General features: G+C 49.7%; 1 protein-coding gene across 2 annotated transcripts in view; it reads right to left on the reverse strand.

The window, feature by feature from the left end:
• WNT4 (Wnt family member 4) overlaps window positions 1-19,272 on the reverse strand; it is a 28,056-nt gene extending 8,784 nt beyond the window's left edge. The window contains exon 1 of one of the 2 annotated variants that reach the window (XM_073316450.2): window positions 18,928-19,272. In XM_073316450.2, coding sequence (XP_073172551.1) covers window positions 18,928-19,004 — 77 coding nt within the window. In that variant the 5' untranslated portion in view covers window positions 19,005-19,272. Of the gene's footprint in view, window positions 1-207; window positions 5,464-18,927 lie in introns of those variants that run through there. The other variant, XM_073316449.1, reaches the window with a different exon arrangement.
• Window positions 19,273-20,313: the final 1,041 nt, after the last annotated feature.

Here is a 20,313-nt window from a genome sequence, read left to right on the forward strand (position 1 = left end):
TCCTGCTTTTAGCTTCCCCAGCCACCTTCGCGTGGGGATCCAGCCCTGGTGGGTGGCGGGGGGAGACCGCTGGGTCTTTCACCACTCGGAATTCTGTGGGGCTTGAAGGGGGGAAGCTGGAGTCAGAAGCTTGTCGTGGGCAAAACCACTTGTGACTGGCACCTTCCAGGTCCCCGCTTGCAAACATGGCCTCAAGGACTCACCAACCTGAAAAACGCTGCCTTTGCTTCCCTGTGCATCCCAGGCTGCACTCTCCTGCTGCCTTGCACATTGCTCTCCGGGACTGAGGACATGCGGAGGCTGCTGCGCCAGCCTGGGGTTGGCTTAGTGACAGTGTTCTGGGGAAGAGGTGCACGTGGGGGTGTAACCCCCCCCCACTACCTGGACTTCCAGCGATTTATCCCCTTGCCACTCTCCAGGCCCACTCCACTTCCTGGGTTCCTGGCAGTTACTGGAATCACTCCCCCACAAGACTGCATGGGCTTCCAGAGGGTTACCCCACTGCCCCTTCCTGGGCTCCTCCACGCACAGGAGAGAACTGTGAGCACCTGCTCTTGAAGGGAGGGGCTGGCGATCCCACCCCAGCTCAGTCCAGAGAGGGGAGGTTCATTAGGTCTCTTGGAGAGCCATTGTTTTACCTTCTTCCCAAAGCCCCACTTCTTGCCTGGGCATTTTGATCCCCCCAGTCACTATTTCTGAATAGCTCGGGACATTGGTACGTTATTCCTACCGGATCCTGGTAATCGCAGACCCTCTGCACCCATGTGCCTCCCAGAGCAGACTCAGCCAGGGACCCCCGGCAAACTCTGCCCTCACACGGCTCAAGGCTAATGTCAGCACTCTCCTCTCTGCAGCCGCTGGCTCCCGCTGACGTGCTGGTGATGGCAGTGTGCTGCCTTTAGGGGTAGGGAGCTCCTACAGCTTAGGGCAGAGTTCCAGACAAGTTACTCACTGAAACTGGAGTTAGGACTAAATATGTATCAATAAACCCAGGGGGAATCCTTACCACCATTCAGTGCTTGGACAGACAGACAGAAAATCACCCCTGAAATAGCTGACAGCCAGAAAAATTCAAAGTTACATTTAGCTACACTATGAAGCAGCAAGGGCACTTAAGATTGTTTGAAGCACCTCAGGTCAATTTGTTTTTGAAAGTCGAATCTTGTTTTTGAATTTCCTGATTTTCAGGAATTTGCGTCTTACAACATTCTGTTAAGGATCCTTCCCTTACAAAGTGAAGCTCTGTTCTGAGAGGGGACTACACAGGAGTGATTCCTTATTGCACAGTTTGCTCCCCTTGGGTTTCAAGTGTCAAATCTGCTGACTTCAGCAGTACATACGTTTTCAGTGTGTTAGCTCTGTGGAGCCAGCTCAGCAGGAGGGAGCTGGATTCTGTTCTCTCCTGTGCATCAAGAGAGTTGTTCACTACATTCCAATCGGTTATACTTGTACAAAATCACCTCTGGTGTCTGGGCTGCACAGGTGTCACTGAAGGCAGAATCTGGCCTGTGGAATCCCTATTACTAATTATGTGCAAGACAGAGAACCCAGCTTGACTCTCAGGTCTCAGGGGAGTGCTGGCAGTCAGAAAAAGCATGCAATTTTCACTTGTAAATTGAGTACATTTGATAGGGAGCTAATGAGACACAGACAAACATGGAGTGTCTTGCTGCCATATTTTCAGAATGAAACTCTTTTACAACCTTAACCCCAGTTAAATCTATTTGTCCAAGAATTTACATTCTTTTAAGACAATTACTTGCTTATGCAAAAGCAGCTCAGTGACTCCTTAATGTATATTATTGGCTTAAAGAAAATGAGGACTTGTGGCACCTTAGAGACTAACTTTGACATCTTTCTCTCAGAGCCTCACCTCCTTCCATCAAGCCAGGGTCCTCAGATATCTGTGGCAGGCTAAGATACTGGGAAGGATGTCTGCTGTTCCCATGCAGTGCTGCTCTCTACTCCTCCAAGATGCCAGGGGCAGATAATACATCACTACTTTGCTTCTGAAGAGACATTAACCTACCTTGAAACCCTCACCTTCCCCTGAGTTCAGTAACTATTATCCCTGTTTTACAGATATGGACGTAAAGGCACAGAAGAGTTAAGAGACTTGCACAATGACCTTGCAGATTGGTGGATTAGTCATGGAAGTAGGAGTTAGGAAAATTGGGTTCTAACTGCAGCACCAACTCCATGCAGTATGTCTGTGCCTTGGCTTTCTCCTCTCTGAAAGAGTATTTGCTATCTCCTTGGGGAGTGCCACAAAAAGTACAGACCAGGGCCACAGAGTGAGGTACAGAACTCCTGGCTCCTAACCCACTCCGGAGAATGTTCTCCTTTTCCCTGTTCTTGGACCATGCCCACAAATGCAGTATTTGGGGCACCTCCTAGTGCTCAGAGAAACCCCCCTAATTAACACTTCCCACAGCTGTGCAGCCAGCATCACTGATGATTCCGCAACTGGTCTGAACACAAACAAGCTGGCAAGAGGAAGTGATGCCACAGGTGAAGCAGCTGCTGGAGGCAGCCATGTTAGCGTCAGCTCTGTTCAGAATATGGGGAAACTCTATTTGGCAAATGGGAGAGGAGAAAATTACTTCAGAGACCCAATGTTCTTTCTAGCTCGGCAGAATTCTCCAGGCGATGGGGAGTCAGAAATTCAAAGCAGCGTCGGAAGAGAAGCGTGACAGGGCTCTTTCAAACCTTTCCAAGCAGATGCTCCAGATAAGACGCTTCCCAAACAAATACTTATTACTGTTTAAGAAGATAAAACGAAGACAAAAGATGTTGTTTCAGAGAACTGCATCCACCACTGAGAGAGGAGCTGTTAACTTGATACACAAGACACACAGGCTGGGTGAAGCTATCCAGAACGCTCACCCATGGGGGCTAGCCACATGCCTCCATCGCCACTCACCATGTCTATGCACCCACCCCTCAGTGCTGTTCAGCACTGCTCCATGCACAGCACACAGACACAAGCATGCACCCCCGCTGCTGGTGACAGCACAGACTGCCAACGTAACATGGGCCTGATCTGTTAAGGGTGGCCTCACCTACTGTTACACAGAACCTGGTTTCCAAACGCATCTCCTCTCATAGCTCTTTCAGGAGACCTTGCTATAGCACCAGATCTGTTGCTGAAGGAGTCCAGCCAGGTCATTGATGCAACAAAAAATCCTTGCCAAAGTGCAAGACAGTCCCCAAGAAACCAGCCAGAGAAACTGAAGAGATAAACATGACAAAAACATCTTGCTCTCTTTGGAAGGAGGGGAGTCGTGAAATGTGGTGCTTTGAGCTACTACCACAGACAGTCCACTAGGGGGCCTCTTGGAAGCCAAGGAGAAGGTCTGCCGACAGGAGACAACAGAGCACTTCTTTCTATAACTTCAAACCGGTGTCCTGAATCACACTGCACAACCCCAGCAGTCACAAGTTACGTGGGCCTATGGCAAGTAACCATGGCTTCAGTTGTGGATGTGTACAGCCCAGTCACTTTTCCAGATAGCTTAGGGGCCTCTTCCCGGGGGAAACAGCCTCCCCTCTTGAGAACTAAACCAAACACATACATTTCAGTAAGAAGTTTCTGGAAACACTTGTTTCCTGTCAGGGCTGGGATCTGGGGGGTCATGACAGAGCAATGTTCTGGGGCACCAGGAAAGTTGCCATCGCATCACAGCCACGAGATGGGGTGGGTTATGCAAGCTAAGTTGGTTGAACTGGGGATGCCTTTGCCTACTCAGCTCATGTCCATCTCTGCAGGCCGCTCTGATCTTTCTAGCCTCCCCTGCTTTGACTCCAGCCTGACAAGCTCTCCAGCCTCCCTCTCCAACGTAAATTCAGGGATACCCTCCACCTCTCACTCCCCTTCTCCCTCTGTGCTCAGGTACCGGAGAGCAGCCCTACTCTGCCTTTTAGCATCCAGGGGTGGTCTCCTTGTATTCCATCCCACTTCACTCCTGTCCTGTCTTTTGCATACAAAGCATTCTGGGTATTGCCATTACAGAAAAAGCCAGGCTTCAGCTGCCTGGCGAGCCACGGATCGGGGAGCAGCGAGACGAGAGTTGGGAGCAGGCTGAGTGCTGCTTTCTGGAGCCCGGCAGCGAGGCCAAAGGGCCATTTTGCATCACCCTACTAGAGAGGAACTGCAGAGACCGGTGACTGCTGATGGGCGATTACCACAGTCAGTGGGAGGAGAAGTTACATGGCCAGCAAAGCATGGCATGCGTCAGGCACGGGTGCAGTCAGCACCCACAAGCATCGGGAAACTTCTGTGGCTCCATATAGACAAAGCTGAATGAGAGATGTTGGCCCTGGCACAGGTTCCTCTCTCCCCTGAGGTGGAAGAAGAAAAATAGGTGCATCTCACATTGCTCTCCTCCTGATCCTTGGCAGGCACAGGTTAGGAGGGGAAGCAGGTAAATATCCCCTCTTCCTCCCTGTCTCTAGGAGAAGAGGGCAGTCCCCCATCCGCCATCTCCGGGGCTGTTCCCACCACACATTCCCATGGTCACAGAGCTCCAGGTTTCATGCCTACATTTTGTGGCGCATCAGCCCTCGTCCCAGTGGAGGCTACGGAGCATTTCTAAACCATTTTGAGGTGGGGACCAAGCTGCCTTAGGCCCTGGGCTGAGGCATAATCATCTCGCCAGCTTCTCCTCACTGTGACCATGGAAACTTTGGGCTCCACCATTCCATCTGGCCCTTAAAAGGGACACTGTTGTAGCATTTTTTATTTTGGCATTAGACAGTCGTTTCCCTTTTGCACATGCACAAGCTAAGGCTGCAGGAGCAAATTACTCCAATGCCTGCATTCTGTAGGACCACTTTCCACCCCTCATTCCCACCAGTACCATATCTAACATGCTCTGCTGCAGTGCTCATGACTAGACAGCCTGCCTTGCAGTCTGTTCCACCACACAATTGCTTTTACTGCCAATAGCTGTCTGCAAAACACCACAGAATTTCCCTTCCTTTGCTGTAGACCATTGTACCTTCTCCTACTGTCTTCCAGCTCAACTCCAGTTGCATTGGCCTGCAAATTCTCAAGTCTATAGGGTTAGTTTCAAGACCCTGGGCTCCTAAACCTGGCATGCAATTGTACTGGAGACTGCTGGGCCAGGAACGAGAAGCATATTTTCAGAGGGCAAGAGCCAGCACGCTGACCAATGGCTGCCTCATCCCTTCAACATGTGACAAATTGAGGCAAACTACTGAAGTCTTCAGAGAACCCCTCTACGTACAAGGCCAGTCCCACTGGGCAATGCCAGACAGCAAACCCACAACTAAAACTCAGTCGAGATGGAAGGACCTGGGTAGTTATAGGCCTATCGGCCTGACATTGGTCCCAGACAAGAGAGTGGAGTGGCTGATATGGGACTTGACTAATAAAGAATTAAAGGAGGGTAATGTAATTAATAGAACCTGCCAAACTAGCAATCTCTTTTTTTGATGAGATTACAAGTTTGATTGATAAAGGTGATGTAATATACTTACACTTCACGACATTTTGATTTTAAAAAAATAGAATATGAAATTAAGATATCACACATTAAATGGAATAAAAACTGGATAACTGACAGGTCTCAGTATATAATTGTATATGTGGAATTGTCACTGAGTGGGTGTGTTTCCAGTGGGGTCCCACAGGGATCAGTTCTTGGCCCTATGCTATTTCATATTTGTATCAATGTCTTAAGAAAACATAAAACTGTCAATAATAAAGTTTGCAGATGACACAAAAACTGGGGAACTGGTAAATAATGAAGATGCCAGGTTACTGATTCAGAATGATCTGGGCCATTTGGTAAACTAGGTGCAAGCGAACAATATGCATTTTAATATGCAAAATGTAAATGTATACATCTAGGAATAAAGAATGCAGGCCATACTTACAGGATGGGGGACTCTATCCTGACAAAGGATGACTCGGATAAAGATTTGGGGGTCATGGTGGATAGTTAGCTGAACCTGAGCTCCCAGTGCGACGCTGCAGCCAGTGGGATTCAGGGATGCATAAACAGGGGAATCTTGAGTAGTTAGAGATTATTTTACCTCTGGATTTGGTACTGGTGAGACTGCTGCTGGAATACTGTGTCCGGTTCTTGTGCCCCCAATTCAAGAAGGATGTTTATAAATTGGAGAGGGTTCAGAGAAGAGCCATGAGAATGATTAAATGATTAGAAAACCTGCATTACAGTGATCGACTCAAATAACTCCATCTACTGAGTTTAACAAAGAGAAGATTAAGGCATGACTTTATTACCGTCTGTAAGTACCCAATATGGGGAACAAATATTTCATAATTGTTCTTCAGTCTAACAGACAAATAATGTAATACAATCCAATGGCTGGAAGTTGAAGCTAGACAAATTCAGACTAGAAATAAGGTGTAAATTTTTAACTGTGAGATTAATTAACCATTGTCACAATTTATTAAGGTTTGTCATAGATTCTCCATTACCTACAATTTTGAAATCAAGATTGGATCGCATTCTAAAAGACCTGCTCTAGGAATTATTTTGGGGCAGTTCTCTGGCTTGTGTTATACAGAGGCCAAGCTAGAGGATCATAATTGTCCCTTCTGGCCTTGGAATCTATGAATTTCCTTTTCAGTAAGATGTGTCTAGGGATCCAATTAGCAAATAGATCCTATGAAGATCAGAAAGTCAAATTCCCCTGGGTAAACTGACCCACCTGAGTACAGGTGCTGGACCTTTGTGGACCATGAAGAAGAAAATGCATAACCCAAGCATCATTTGATTCCCAAAGTAAGGGACTCTTTAAGTCACTTCTGCTTCAAACTATTTCCCCAAGTAACCACCTGGAAGTCCTTCCAGGGCTAGAAGATGGCCCAGAATCAGAACCAGAGTCTCTCAAACTTTCCTTAAAGTTCTCCCCACCTACATATTGACTGTTTCCATTGGAACTATTCCTCTACAAAGTCCCTCAGCACAATAAGTAAACAGCAAGGCACCACAGAGAAGGCATTAGATCCTACTTTAGATAGGTATTTTCCTTCCTTTCTCATATTGGGTCTAGAACATAGCAAAGGAACCAATTAATCCCATGGTTCATTTGTAGTGGGCTGGCTTTCTTTTAGTGACACTGTCGCTTGCAGTGTATACCTGTTACTCTTCTTTCCTTTAGCCTTTATGTCTCAGGAATTTGTCCACAACTGTAGTTCCCTGTTTAAAAACCAAAAAGGTCTCTTCTACACAAAAGTTGCACTGGTTTAACTAAGGCAGTATAAAGACACACCTTAGTTATATTGGTACAACTTTGTGTTTAGACTAGGCCAAATCTCACAATTTAAAAACGTCTGCGACTCATCTCCTCTGCAATTGTTTTGTCTGCAATTCTGCAAGATCCCTCCTAACCCCAGGGCTCTTTTAAAAATTAATCTTGTTTTTATTTAAAATATACCCAAGGATAATAGCAACTTCAGGGGAGAGTTTCCAGGAGCAAGAACAAGACAGAGAAAGCCATTCAGGTTGGCAGATAAAACAGAAATTAGGGGAGATAAACCTCTGCATTTCCCACTACTGAGAATCTGAGTAATTGAGATGTTCAATAAAGGCAGAGATCAGGGAAGACATATCAAGTGTCTTGCAGAGAAGAAGCCATTTGGATTTTTAAACGTATCTATTCTGGGTGTGTTGGTGCCTCTGATGTTCTTGTTCTGTAACTATTGTAGTGAATGAGCACGGGGCCATCTCTGTGATTCTAGCGCCACCAGACCTTATTTCCAGAAACATTACAACACACTGGAGGGCGCTCCAAAGAGTCACGGAAATTAGCAGAAGGGTGGATGGATCGAGGAACGATTAAGAGTTAAATAAAGAATGTATAATTTGGTTTAGAATTAAACAGAAACCTCAGTTTGAAAGACACCCCAACAGTGAGCTTCGTTAGGCTGTGGAACAATTCGCCTAGGGCAGGGGAAGCAGACAAGGCGGCTAGAACTTTTTAAAAGACTGGGCAAAACACTAGTAAGTGTACAATGGAAAGCACTGGCTGGGATTAGATGGGGCCTAGGATTGGTTTTGGTTGAATTGTTCTGCTCTCCTTGACTCAGACACCTTCTTTAGTCACTGCCCTATTTCCATCCACCCCACTCTGCAAAATGCTGGAGAAAGGTGCCTTTTCTAATCTCCCATGTGACCTCGCACACAACAACCTGCACCAGGCTGGTTTTCACTCTGGCCATAGCACAAAAGCTGCCCTCTGTTTAGACGATGGCCTGTGTTACACTGACTATGGCCCCTTCTGCCTAACATAATCTCATCCACACAACCACTCTCATCCTCCTGGACTACAGCACATGATGAGACACAGTCACACTGCTATAAAAGGTTGAGGCCCTCTGAAAGTGATCGTTTCAAGCAGTCTGTCTTACATTGATTTGTGTGAGTTTAAAAAGGGCAAGTCACAACTTTTAAGGCATAAGGAGCCATTATGATCATCTAGTCTGGCCTCCTGTATAGCGCACGCCAGAGAATTTCTCACTTAGCAATTCCTGCATCAAGCCCAGAACTTCTGCTTTAGCTCAATTTGATATTTGAAACAGTGATGTCCCATCTTGACTTAAAGCGATGGAGACTCTACCTCATTGCCGGCTAAGCTGTTCCAATGGTTAATTACCCTCCCAGTTAAAGATCTGCCCCTATCACCAGTCTGAACGCATCTAGCTTCAGCTTCCAGCCACTGGTTCTCGTTCTGCCTTTGTTTGCTAGATTCAAGAGGCTTTTGCCATCAGAAATCTTCTCCCAATGTACCTACAGCTTGCTCAGGTCACCTCTGACCCTTCTCTTGGCTAAACTCGATAGATGGAGCTTCTTTAAGCTCTTGCTGTAACTGAGACGAGTCGGACGGGACGCTGGAGCCTGAGGGCTAGGTAGCAGATGGTTGCTGTGGGGAGAAGCAGCAGCAGCACTGGGGAGCAGGGAGGTGTTTGTGCCTTAGGGATGATGCCTCATGGAATGCAGGGGAGAGACCGAGACTTTGGCCTCTAGAATCAAAGGAGCGTGACTGGAGCAGCCCCAGAGGCTGTCGGAGCTGGCAAGGGGGGGAAGTTAACCTTAGCCCCCACCCCAGCATCTGCACAGAGCAGAAGGAGCTCTCTCCTCCACAGAGAGAGATATCTCCCCACATTGGCATCCGGTTCTTCTAGGACCCAGGGGTTTACCCCTCTTCCCCAGGACCTGCCACAAGCAGAGCGGTTTCCTGGGAGAAAGGGGAGGCTCCCCAGGAAGGGGAAAGGACCTCACAGCATTGCTGCCAGAAGGAGAGAAAGGTCCTGACTGGATGCACCTGGAAGGAAGAGGGGCAATTTGAGGATTCTCTCATTCCCACCCAGGGAGAAGGGGCTGGAGCAATCCCCCACCCCCCATGACTCTTTCAGGAGTGAATTACAGGACATGGAGAAGGGAATCCACTTCCTGTGGTTTCCTGATAGGCCTTGAGCGGACAGTGGAGAGAGGGCAGAGGAGAAAGTCCTTGTGAACAGCTGAAGAGTCACATTTGTATTGTGCAAAAAGGAAAGGAGGACTTGTGGCACCTTAGAGACTAACCAATTTATTAGAGCGTGAGCTTCCGTGAGCTACAGCTCACTTCATGCTCACTCCTTAGGACATTCATGTGCTTCTGCACTGCCACACACTGCACTACGGTCACTGCCCAGCCAGTGATGCCGCACACCGCCAGCGTCCGTCAGCCCGCTCACAAACTCTGCAGTGCTGTAGCAGTAAGTACATTGCACAATACGGGGCATGCTGCAATACCTCTGTGCTGCTGCACAGACACACCACGTCATGCACGAACACAATTCAGCAACCCTTGATTAGCACAATCAGCTGCGTGTGCGGCCAGAGCTGGGAGTACAAAACCCAGGGATCTGTCGGAGCTGGATCCAATACATCAAGCACCTGCCTAAGTCTGGGAGCTTTCACCCATGGCCATTTGTCATTCATGGCTCTGTGGCAACATCTCACTATGCGTCCTACCTAGAGAGGCCTTTTGCCATCTCCCGCTAGTCAGACACTGTTTTCTGTAACTGTTTTTTAATGGAAAGCGTTGTCCCTGAATTGATTCTTTGAATAATTCTGTTTTGGGCATTAGACCAGGATGTGTCTATATCTTGATCTTCCTGTCACATCGGCCACGCATTTGTTCTTCTCTTGGCTTTGCTTTTCAGCTCCCAATTTCCACCTCTAGTTAAAAGTGACCAAGTCAGGCTCTCGGTGTGACACTTCCACACGATTACAAGCTTCTGCCAAACTAGGCTTCACACTCGTCACCTGCCCTCGCATGCCAGTCACAGCACCACTCCTCAACTTTGGCCTTGCTAACCGTCCCACCCCCCATCACAACAGGGAATCAGCCAGACCAAACCTGTCACAACGCCTGGAGCAGGGAGCCAGGCCCAGCCCCGTGGGATAGGAGCCACTGCTGCAGGGTGAGTGCAGGACAAACTCACCCTCGTGCAGGCCCACGACCCACCTAGAACCTTCCCCAGATCCACTGCGGGAGGCACAACTCTGGGAAACACCGCTCTGTGCTATGGCACACCTGCACGGCCGCATGCTGCACACCTTGCAAACCTATTGCTGCATGCTGGCACACAGACGTTTCCTGCCACACACACTGCTCTGTGCCAAGGTTTCTTTGCCACAACAGTCACAGAGTCTGAGAAAAGCTGTCACTGTCACAAGCTTGTCATGCAGTGCTGAATATGGTCCAATTGCTATTATTCTAAAGGAGAAAAGTGCCATTGGCACTGACTCGATCTTGTTGCTCAACCTTCAAATCAGGAAACATTGCAAGAGAGTCCAACTTTACAATGCCATTACCCCAATGTGCACACTGGCAGGCCGACAAGACCCCAGGGGCAGCACTAACTTGCACAGAACTTACAGGAGTTCATGAACTGGCTTAACTGAATATAAATGCAAAAACTCACAATATTAACTCTTCATTGTGTCTTCCTCAACACGTGAAGAGGAACTGCTCCTCTGCTGGCTGCAGCATCCAAGTGCTGGCCGTTCTGAAATCTGCAGCAACTCTAAGAAGTTGCTGTGTCTGCTAAAAGTTGCAATTGCCACCACAAAACCACTGCCCACAATTTTCTTACAGCCGTAAATATTGCCAACCCGAGTGTCTAAAAATCCTGAGTCAGGGCCCCCTGGGTCATCAGATTTTTATAAAAACTAGCATATTTGGGGGGGTTTATTTGCCTTCTGGATTGAGTCTTTAGGGACCACTTGAGTCATTTTTTCAAGCTTCTCTCTGAAACCAAGAGGACTAGAAACTTATTAAGTGAAAGCTGAGATTCTCTTGAATTCACATGACTCCAGGATCCAAGGCTTAAAAATATCCACAAAATACCATGAAAGTCAGTGAACCTGCCTTGGTGAAAACATACGAAAACATGCCAGAAACAGATTCTTGAGTTTGTCTGGCACTTTTATTACTTTTAAGAAAGTCAATAGACTGCTTCCACGTATGCCATCCAAGACAAGTTAGTGAAGGGGATGACAATGAACCAGAGATGCAGGAATTGGGGGGGGAGGGAGAGGGAGGGGCCCTGCATCACCCCCTGGCTTGAATCCTTCATATACAGGATTTACAGTTTGGTTCAATGGCTTCCAGCACCCGCACTATAAAAATTGTTCCAGCACACATGTGACACTCCTATAGCTGAGTGACACGAATAACAGCAACTGTAACAGTCCATCGCAGGCTCAGATAACTGCAGGGTCCATTATAGGCTCAGAAACCAGCATCACAGGCAGTGCCAGGAACGAGGCAGACAGAAGTCCATTTTCCTTACCATTGTTTTGGCCTTGGAGCTCACAGGAACCTTCCCCTTCTCAGCCTGGGAGGTAGCACTTTCTATTCCAGTTTCATTTCTCAGATACCCTCCTTCACACCCAGATTCAGGGTGGTTCCAGCATGCCACTAGCCACCAGGGACCACCTGCTCAAAAAGCCCCAAATAAGGATGCTCACCATCACTAGCTATCTGAATATTACTGATCAATTTACCTGCTGTGTCCTGACAAACTTAGTCCTGGAGATTCCCAGCCAGCTAGGACCTGATTATTGATGGCATTACTAGCTTTTAAAAGGAGCCCAAGATCAGGGCCTTGCCCATCCCAGCTAATTCCAAAGTCTGGGAGATTTCAAAATGTTTTTTCTGCCACCAAGATACAAACCTTTAAGCCACTCGCTTGTTGGTTTTTTTTTTTGGGGGGGGGGTGAGGGGGGAACTAAAGCTGGCTGGGCTTGTCATAAACTGTTGCAAGATTTTTTAATCTATTTTGAAATATAAATGTCCTACAGAATAAGTTGTAGCTTTTAGCTCTTCCTCCTCTTGCCCTCCATGGAAGGGTGTCCCCACCTGCATAAGACTCTGGGGAGAGCTTGCTGCAATGCCTCCCTCAGGATTAGAGAGCAAAATATGAAGTGACAAAGCATTGATGGTGGGTCTCCAAAGGAACCCTGGGGCAGCACAAGGGAGCTCCTCACCCCACTCACCGAATTTGTTCCCAAATCTGGGTCCTCAAATCTCTCCTCTCCCAGAATACTCCTAGTCAGCCATTCATTCTGCCTCCAGGATAGCGCTCACAAGATGTTCAGTATGCAAAGAAACTGTGGGTCTAACTTGCAGTGTTGGTCTGTCTGTTTTGTGCTGCCATAGGCTGGCTACCTGGGAGTGTCCACTATGTAAGGTCTGGAACAGGGAGAGTGGCCAGGGGAAAGGGGATATGGCAAGAATGCCTCTATGTTCCAGACACTCCCACTTGCGCAGATCAGCCAGCATCTTGGGGCTCTCGGCAGCCAGACATCAGTTAGTACACCTTAGGGCTGCTCTATACCAGGGACTGGACCAGGCCACAGCTGGGCTGAAAATCTAGAGCCACAAGGATGATGTAAAGGTAAAATCCATGAGTGGATTTTAGCCAGACCTGAGAATCAGGGCCTCTTGCTGCTATGAAGAAAGCTGGGAAATTGCTAGCTGAAGAGTACTCAGTCATCCACATCAAGGTAGTTGTAAAAGCAGAGCCAACCAGACAGAGAATTATCAACACAGGGCCCAGTTCCCCATCGCCCTGCACCATGGATAGCCATTTGCACCAGCACCATCAGAGTAAGCGCTACCAAATTAGAATTCTGCACTCACAACACCAACTTTACAAAGGTGTCCATGAGATGAGGAGCCAGGCACAGGAGAATCACATCCTGTGTTTGCAGAGCACTGGGAGATCTCCGGATGAAAGGGGCTGTAGAAATGCTAAGCATTATTCCTTCCTCTCTGGCCCTATAACGCAAACAGAATGAGACCACAGAGACCAGCTTTCCAGCCAGCCTCACTTTGTAAGTCACAGATTTTTAGGTATTCATTGAACAGTCAAATCCACTTTCTTAAAGTTTAAACACCTCCCCACTTCCTCCCCCTCAAAACAAACAAAAAACCCCAACAACTGTGCTCCTGGCACTTTAAGCCAAATCTCAGCCCAGAGGGAAATGTTACTGCCACATCTCTACCCCCTATTTACAGGGGCTAAAGAGCTGCTGGCGGCACACCCTGCTATACAGCAGCTTAACCGCATCTCAGAATATTTACCTCACATGGAGAGCCTCCTGCAAAGCTCCCAGAGACCAACACAGTTTTAGCCGGATAACGGCATGAAAATGAAGGCAGTCGCTAATGGTTTCACGATGAGTGGGTGCCCAGGATTCTCCACACACAAGGGATCTTTTTTCTAGAGCTTCAAGAAAGTCATCCTAATAATCCAAACAACCAGTCACATCTTAAAAGCCAATAGCGTCAAATACTGAGTTAGGAGAAACCAGGCTTTGTAGTGACCGTTAGTTTACTGGCTATGGTTACCCAGTTAGATTGGAACTTGCCAACAAAGTTGTTCTGTGATGATTTCATTCGCGCACGTAGAGTCAGAACTCTGACCATCCTCTCCCACTTCGGAGAGGTGCTCAGCTAGTACACTGCTGAGTGCTTGGGTCAGCGCCCTTTTGGAAAAATGCCACATGCATCCCATTTGCACCACCTAGAAAATGCCCTGGCACGTACAAGCCATGTTTTGGAGTGCATGCACAGGGTGCAGGGTTTGGAATATTTTAGCGCAAAACCACAATGAATCAAAAATTGAATTCAGTCCTATACGCCAGTCACAGTAACACTTGCAATGCAATGTGTCGGAAAGTAACACAAGCCATGGACTATCCAGGAGTGAAACGCCTGTGCATGCAACAAGCTTCTGTGCTCCTCTGGAGATCAGAGCTTAATTTGTAATGAAAGAGGTGCCAGGGCTCAAGCAACCTTTTTTACTTTCATAACTGATGCAGGAAGCCTAGAGGTGCCGGGGCTATGAACTGCCAAGCCGTGAGGTGCCAGGGCTCATCCCTTGCACAAATTAAGCACTCCTGGAGATAATGTTTGGCCAACTGTGAGAGGCACGCAGAGGCCAAAAGGAGATGTTTTCTTCCCCTGGCACATACCCTCACTCTGGGGCTCAGATCTACTGGGAACTGACCTTTCACTTCAGTATAGTGGTTTAGTATGAGGCTTCTACTGAGCCTGGAACTGTCGGAGGAAAAGCAAGGCTACAGGTGTTATCAAAAAGGAGAAAGTTTCTAGTTCCAAATCTGGAAATGGCTTAAGGACAGAGATTTCCAGGACATGCAGCAAACCCAGCAGCAACTCCCAAAATCCAGAGACTGACAAAATATGCCTGAGGTTTACTTTCTAGCCAGATATCTTGGTTTGTTCAACGATCAGATTTTTCAAGCTCCCTTCCAACTCTGAAAGCCTCTGTAGCAGAATGATCCCTCTGAGGGACTACAGGTCAGTCATTCCAGAAGATCCCAAGATGCTTCTCCTTTACAGATTATAAAACGCATAAACACTGGCACACAAACCAATCTAAACAGCCTTTCCGCAGCGACCTCCTTAGAGCTCTTCCATGCAAAGCAAGGAGTTTGTGAAAATGTCCAATTCAACTGTTACAAGCTGTCTGTCTCTGAAGCGTTTGGGGAATGCGAGTTCCAACAGGTTAAAAGAAGCTTTAGAAAAAAAACCTCTTGTCTTGTGAAATGCTCACTGAGCTTAATCACTAATCCAGCAGGTTTCTGGAAAAATCAAACTCGCTACAGAGCTGTGCCACGGAACATACACACAAGCCTGAAGAAACATGCATACAAACACTGCACAGCTGGGCATAAAGGTAACACACATACCCAAAAGAGCCACACACCGCCTGTCCAGGCTGCATGCAATGGACATGGGCCATGTGTGCTGTACATACACATATATGCAGTATACACAGGCGTAAAGCAAGACACAACCCTACGATAAAGCAGAGCACTACAGAGCTCTGCACAGAATACACATGGCATGTAGGAAACATGCAGGGTATACTCATTCTCAGACTATCTGATAGCTCCCAGGTCCTTCTTTCCCTGTTTACTGCCTGAGGACAGCCCTTTCCTTTTGATGTCAAGAGTGGGCCTTGCCTGAGTCCAATAGGCAAAGAATAAAAACACCAAGTTGTAGATTGTCTTTTTATTGGACTAGCTACATTTGTTATGCCAGACTCCATTCTTTTCTTCCAAAAGCAGTGAAATGAATCTCTGCTTTCCCTCCACACTGTTGGCAGGAATTGGTGCCTGGAAGTAAGTGCTTGGAATGAGCCCTCCACTCCCACAGAGCTTCATCCCCACATGTCCATCCTCTTAGAAAGATCCACTATAACCTAGAAAGTACAAGCTGTTGCACACAAGCCCCCAGTCGCTGGCAGCTAAAGCCGCCTATGCTCGGTTTTCTCAAACATGAACCAAGTGGGCTGCAATGCTGCAACACGCTCAGCTCCAGTCACGCAGTGTATAGAGGCCTAGGTACCAGGACTACATATCATAATAAGGCATTTCTCAGCCTTGCTGTAATACAAATACACAAGTTAATGCATAATCCCACCCAGCCAGTAGAAATCCCTCTCAGTACAGCCAACCCTTATTGGGGGGGGGGGGGGGAGTCTTACTCCCCTGGGTGGTTTCGCTGAAGGCCATTTTCATTGGTTACAACACAACTTCTCCTGCCCGCTATTCCTGTGAGCCAAACCCTCTTTGTCCAGAAGAAAGCCCTGAGGAAAGCAGCCTCCACTCCCACCACTGCATCTCCACGCTGCTGTCCTCTTACACACATCTACTTTTACAACACGATGACAACCTTCCTGTTACACACAAATCCCACCCACTGGCAGATAAACAGCCACACATTCCCTGGCTCCTTCAATTTTTGGTAACCTTGTGTGTATGGGCCAAATGGCTGGGTGGGTGTGGGAAACCTAGCTCAGCAGTTTCTGTTGGTACTGCATCAAAACAGAGTGCAGGGAGAAGCCTGGAAGTGCTGGAGAGCTCAGAGTCCCTGTAAAAATCCCCAAATATTAAGATGATTCCACCTACAGAATTTTCCCCTTTTCCCAAAAGCTAGCCTGGCAAGCATCTGTGCCAGCACCTCTGCAAAGTTCCTGGTAGGGCCACTATCCTCAGCCAGTACTTCCCCTTTCAGTCCTGTCCACTGCAGAAACCACCACCAGAGATCCATGACATGTCTTCACCAAACGTGAGGCAGTGCCGCCTTGTGGTCTGCTCTAATCCACCCAGCATTTGCAAGAGACCCATGCCACAAAACTCTTTCCATCTGACAAGGGAAAATAGGGGGAGCGCAGTAATAGAGCATGGGACAATTTATCCCGTGTGACCCAAACAGGCTCCTTTATAGCACCCTTCTCTTCCATCCATTTGAAGGATGACAGTGGCCACTCCAGGCACAGACTGGTCAGCACCTTGGTCTCCTTGGGCTGAGTAGCATCCTCTAAACACCACTCAGCCACCACTGGCTTAAACAAGGGATAAAGCATTGGCCCCTGTGGACTACAGAATGGAATGGGGGGGCATAGACGTGCTGTGGCTGACTGGGTATTCATTGTGGTAGCTGAAATTTTATGTCTCTGGAGATTAATCTCCTTTCCTGAAACACTCATCACTCCTGTTCCTGCCCATGGGAGATTCAGGTGCAGAGGAAAAGGCAAACTGGCCCTTCATCTTTATTGTTATGCTACAAGTGGTAAATGTAGCCATGGTGGCTTGTGCTACTGCTGTGACCCAAGCCATCGACAGTGCAACAGTCACTTTGCTCCAGAGACTAGATTTGTTAAACCCTTGAACTGGGCTCTAATTAGAATTCAATCACAGCCTCCCAGGCTGATAAAAGCTGGGAGCAGCAGCCTCCCCACCCACCAGAAGAAATTAATTAGTCAAATCAATAGTTAATTCAAAGTTTGGAGAAAGATGCTGCCCCTCCCCCACCCCACCCCCAGCAGAGCCCCCCAAAGGGCCTGTTTCAGGGAGCACTTCCCTCAGACTTGGCAAAGCTCTAGTGGAATTTTCTAGAACATGTGGCAGTTTCCCTCCTTGTTTACCTTACAAGTTATCTCAGTGTTTGTTGCAGGTCTTCCTAATCTAACTGGGCTCCTCCACATCCTACCGTCAGGATTCGCATTTCTAGAGCTCCTCATCCCAGAGAGCCCCACAGCACCACTGATCTCCAGAGCTTTGGGGCAGCATGTGCCAGCCAGGTGGAGAATGCAAGGAGGAGGGGAAGCAAACCCCTACTCTTCTAACTAGGGCCAGGAGAGATCCAGTGTCTATCAGCGCAGACAGGCCCTGAGGGTGGGGGAAGAGAAAAGACTTCTGCTAAATTGGGCTGTAGATTTGTAACTTTGCCATTTTCTCTCTCCACACTTCACCAAATCCTGTCCCCGGCCATTCCCTCGCTTATCAGAACCGCAGCAAAACCCAGGCTGCATTTTGACCTGAGCTCTGACCTCAGGGCCTTGGTGCTACACAGATTAGTAACTTAAGAACAAATGCAGATGTAGCTTCTGCTTCCATAAAGTTATAGTATAACTAGCCTAAATAATAAATAATAATTCTTCAGAGGAAGAGCTCTGCCTCACCTCTGTGGGCACACAAGTGCTGGAGTTCAGCCCAGTTAGTCACACCGCAACCCAGGAAGCAGGCCATGACCTCAGAGCAACAGCAGGGAGGACATATAGGGCAACTTCATTGGGGGCATTTGTTCTTTCCTCCCCACATGGAGAAACCGTCCTGCACCCCCTGCTCTCCCTGTAAACCAGGCTACACCCCTACTGCTCTCTAACTGGTTAGGACACCAGCACACTCAGAGGGAAGGGGGGTCCCAGGAGGGCTGCGAGTCGTGCTGCCTGAGGCGGCCGCAGGAGACAAGGGTCATGCTGGGACTGGGGCAGATAAGCAAGCAAAGGGGCTGAGTGCGGCGGGCGGCCAATGTCAGCGCCTGCAGCTGCTGATCAGGTAGAGCCCCGCTGCCGAGTCGCTGCTGAGCCTAGAGCACGAGAAAGGAAGCACCGTGCGCAGCCACTGGGGGTCACTTCTCGAGCCCGGCCAGCCCCGCTCCCGGCGGGTTAGTCGGTTGCCCCCTCGGATTTTCTCCGTGGGGAAGACGAGGGGCGGCCGGCTTGGCGCAGGGGAGATCCCAGCCCTAGGGAGGGAACAAAAGGGCTAGAGGGACTCCCCGCCCCCCAAGCGTGGGGCCAGGCAGGCTCCGGCGCCGCACCTTGAAGGCAGCGAGCTCCCAGGCGGACTCGGCTCCGCAGGGCTCGGAGCAAGTGCCGCCCGCACGGACACCCCCTGCCCGGCAGCGGCCGGCTCGGCTCCCGGGGCGGACAGGGTCCCGGCTCGGAGCCTCCCGGCGCCCCCGCAGAGCTCAGCGCGGGGGCGCCGGGCAGGGAGCCGCCGGCCCCGGAGGCACCTGCTCCGCGGCGGGTCCGCCCCCAGCCCCGCTCCCCGGCCCCGCACTTACAGCCAGTTGCTGGCGTTGGCCGAGAAGGCGGCGAGGATGACGAGCAGCAGGGAGCGCAGGGAGTACTGCGGGCTCATCCTGGAGGGCAGCCGGGCAGGGAGCCGGCGGGGCAGCTGCCCTGCCCGAGCCAGGAGCCCTGGCGGCGGCGGCGGCGGCGGCAGCGGCGGCGGGACGACCCCCTGCTCCGGGCGGCAGGGCGCCCCGCCGGGCAGCCGATCCTCGGCGCCCAGGAGCTGGCAGGGCAGGTGCGGCGCAGAGCTGGGGCGCTGCCCGGCTGATGCGCCCGCGGCTACCGCTGAGCCAGACTGTCAGCTCGGCCGGCCGATCCCAGGATGGAGCCGCGGGGAGAGCGAGCGGGGGGCGGGCCGGGGGCGGGAGGAGGAGCGGGGGCGGCCCCAGGATGCGGCTACCTGGGCGGGTCCGCAGGCCGGGGACACCCCCAGGGCGGGACAGGGACGGCTCCGGAGAAGTGCTGCGGGCGGCGCAGCCAGCCGGACGGGGCGACCTGGGCCGGCGCGTCGGCTCTGCCTCCTCCCAGCCCTGCTCCTCGGCGGGTCTCTCCACAGCTCGCCGCTGTGGCCAGCCCCCCTCTTGGGGTTCAGGCCAGAGCCCCGGTCCTCATCCTGCGGGGAGTGAGAGAGCCAGAGCCCTGCCAGCGGGAAGGCTGGGAGGAGGGTTAGCGCCCCTTGGTTCTTGGCGGGGTTCGGACTGGGCCAGTGTGCCCTGATCCCTTGTTCCGGGACCTTTCCTAAGCTGGCTTCTTGCTCTCGAATTTCAGCTGCCTTCAAAGTCACTGGCTAGCTGCAAATGTTGAAAATGTGAGCTGAGTGCAGCTGAAAGGAAGATGTCTGCCTGAGTTTGCAGAGAGCCTGAAACAGCAGCTCTGAGTTGCCCGGTTCATTTCAGTAGGTGCTGACTGACACACCAGTGAGGATCCTTCACATGCCGCCCTTGCACTGCTCTGTCACTGCTCAAAGCAGGTGAGAAAATGGACAATGACACCATGAGGAGCTTATGCAGTATTATTTAGATTCCAGTAGCACCTATTGGCAATAAGTGCAATCAGGACTGTTTTGTGCTGGGCACTGCATGCACCCAATCAGGGACAGACACTGCCCCAAGGAGACAACAAGCTCAATAGACAAGACAGACAGAGGATGGGAGCAAACTGGGGCACAGAGATGAAGGGATTTGCCTAAGATCACCCAGCAGGTTAGTGGCAGAGACAAAATTACAACCCAGGTCTTTTCACTCCCAGGACTGTGGGGAAAATTTACCAGCATAATTATACAGCTATACCAGTATAACCCCCAGTATGCACACTCTTATTCTGGAATAAGTGTGCCCACAGGGGGAGTTTACACAGAAATAATGCCAGTAAATTTC

This window comes from Lepidochelys kempii, chromosome 18 (genome assembly GCF_965140285.1).
Source record: "Lepidochelys kempii isolate rLepKem1 chromosome 18, rLepKem1.hap1, whole genome shotgun sequence".
Classification (NCBI taxonomy): domain Eukaryota; kingdom Metazoa; phylum Chordata; order Testudines; family Cheloniidae; genus Lepidochelys; species Lepidochelys kempii.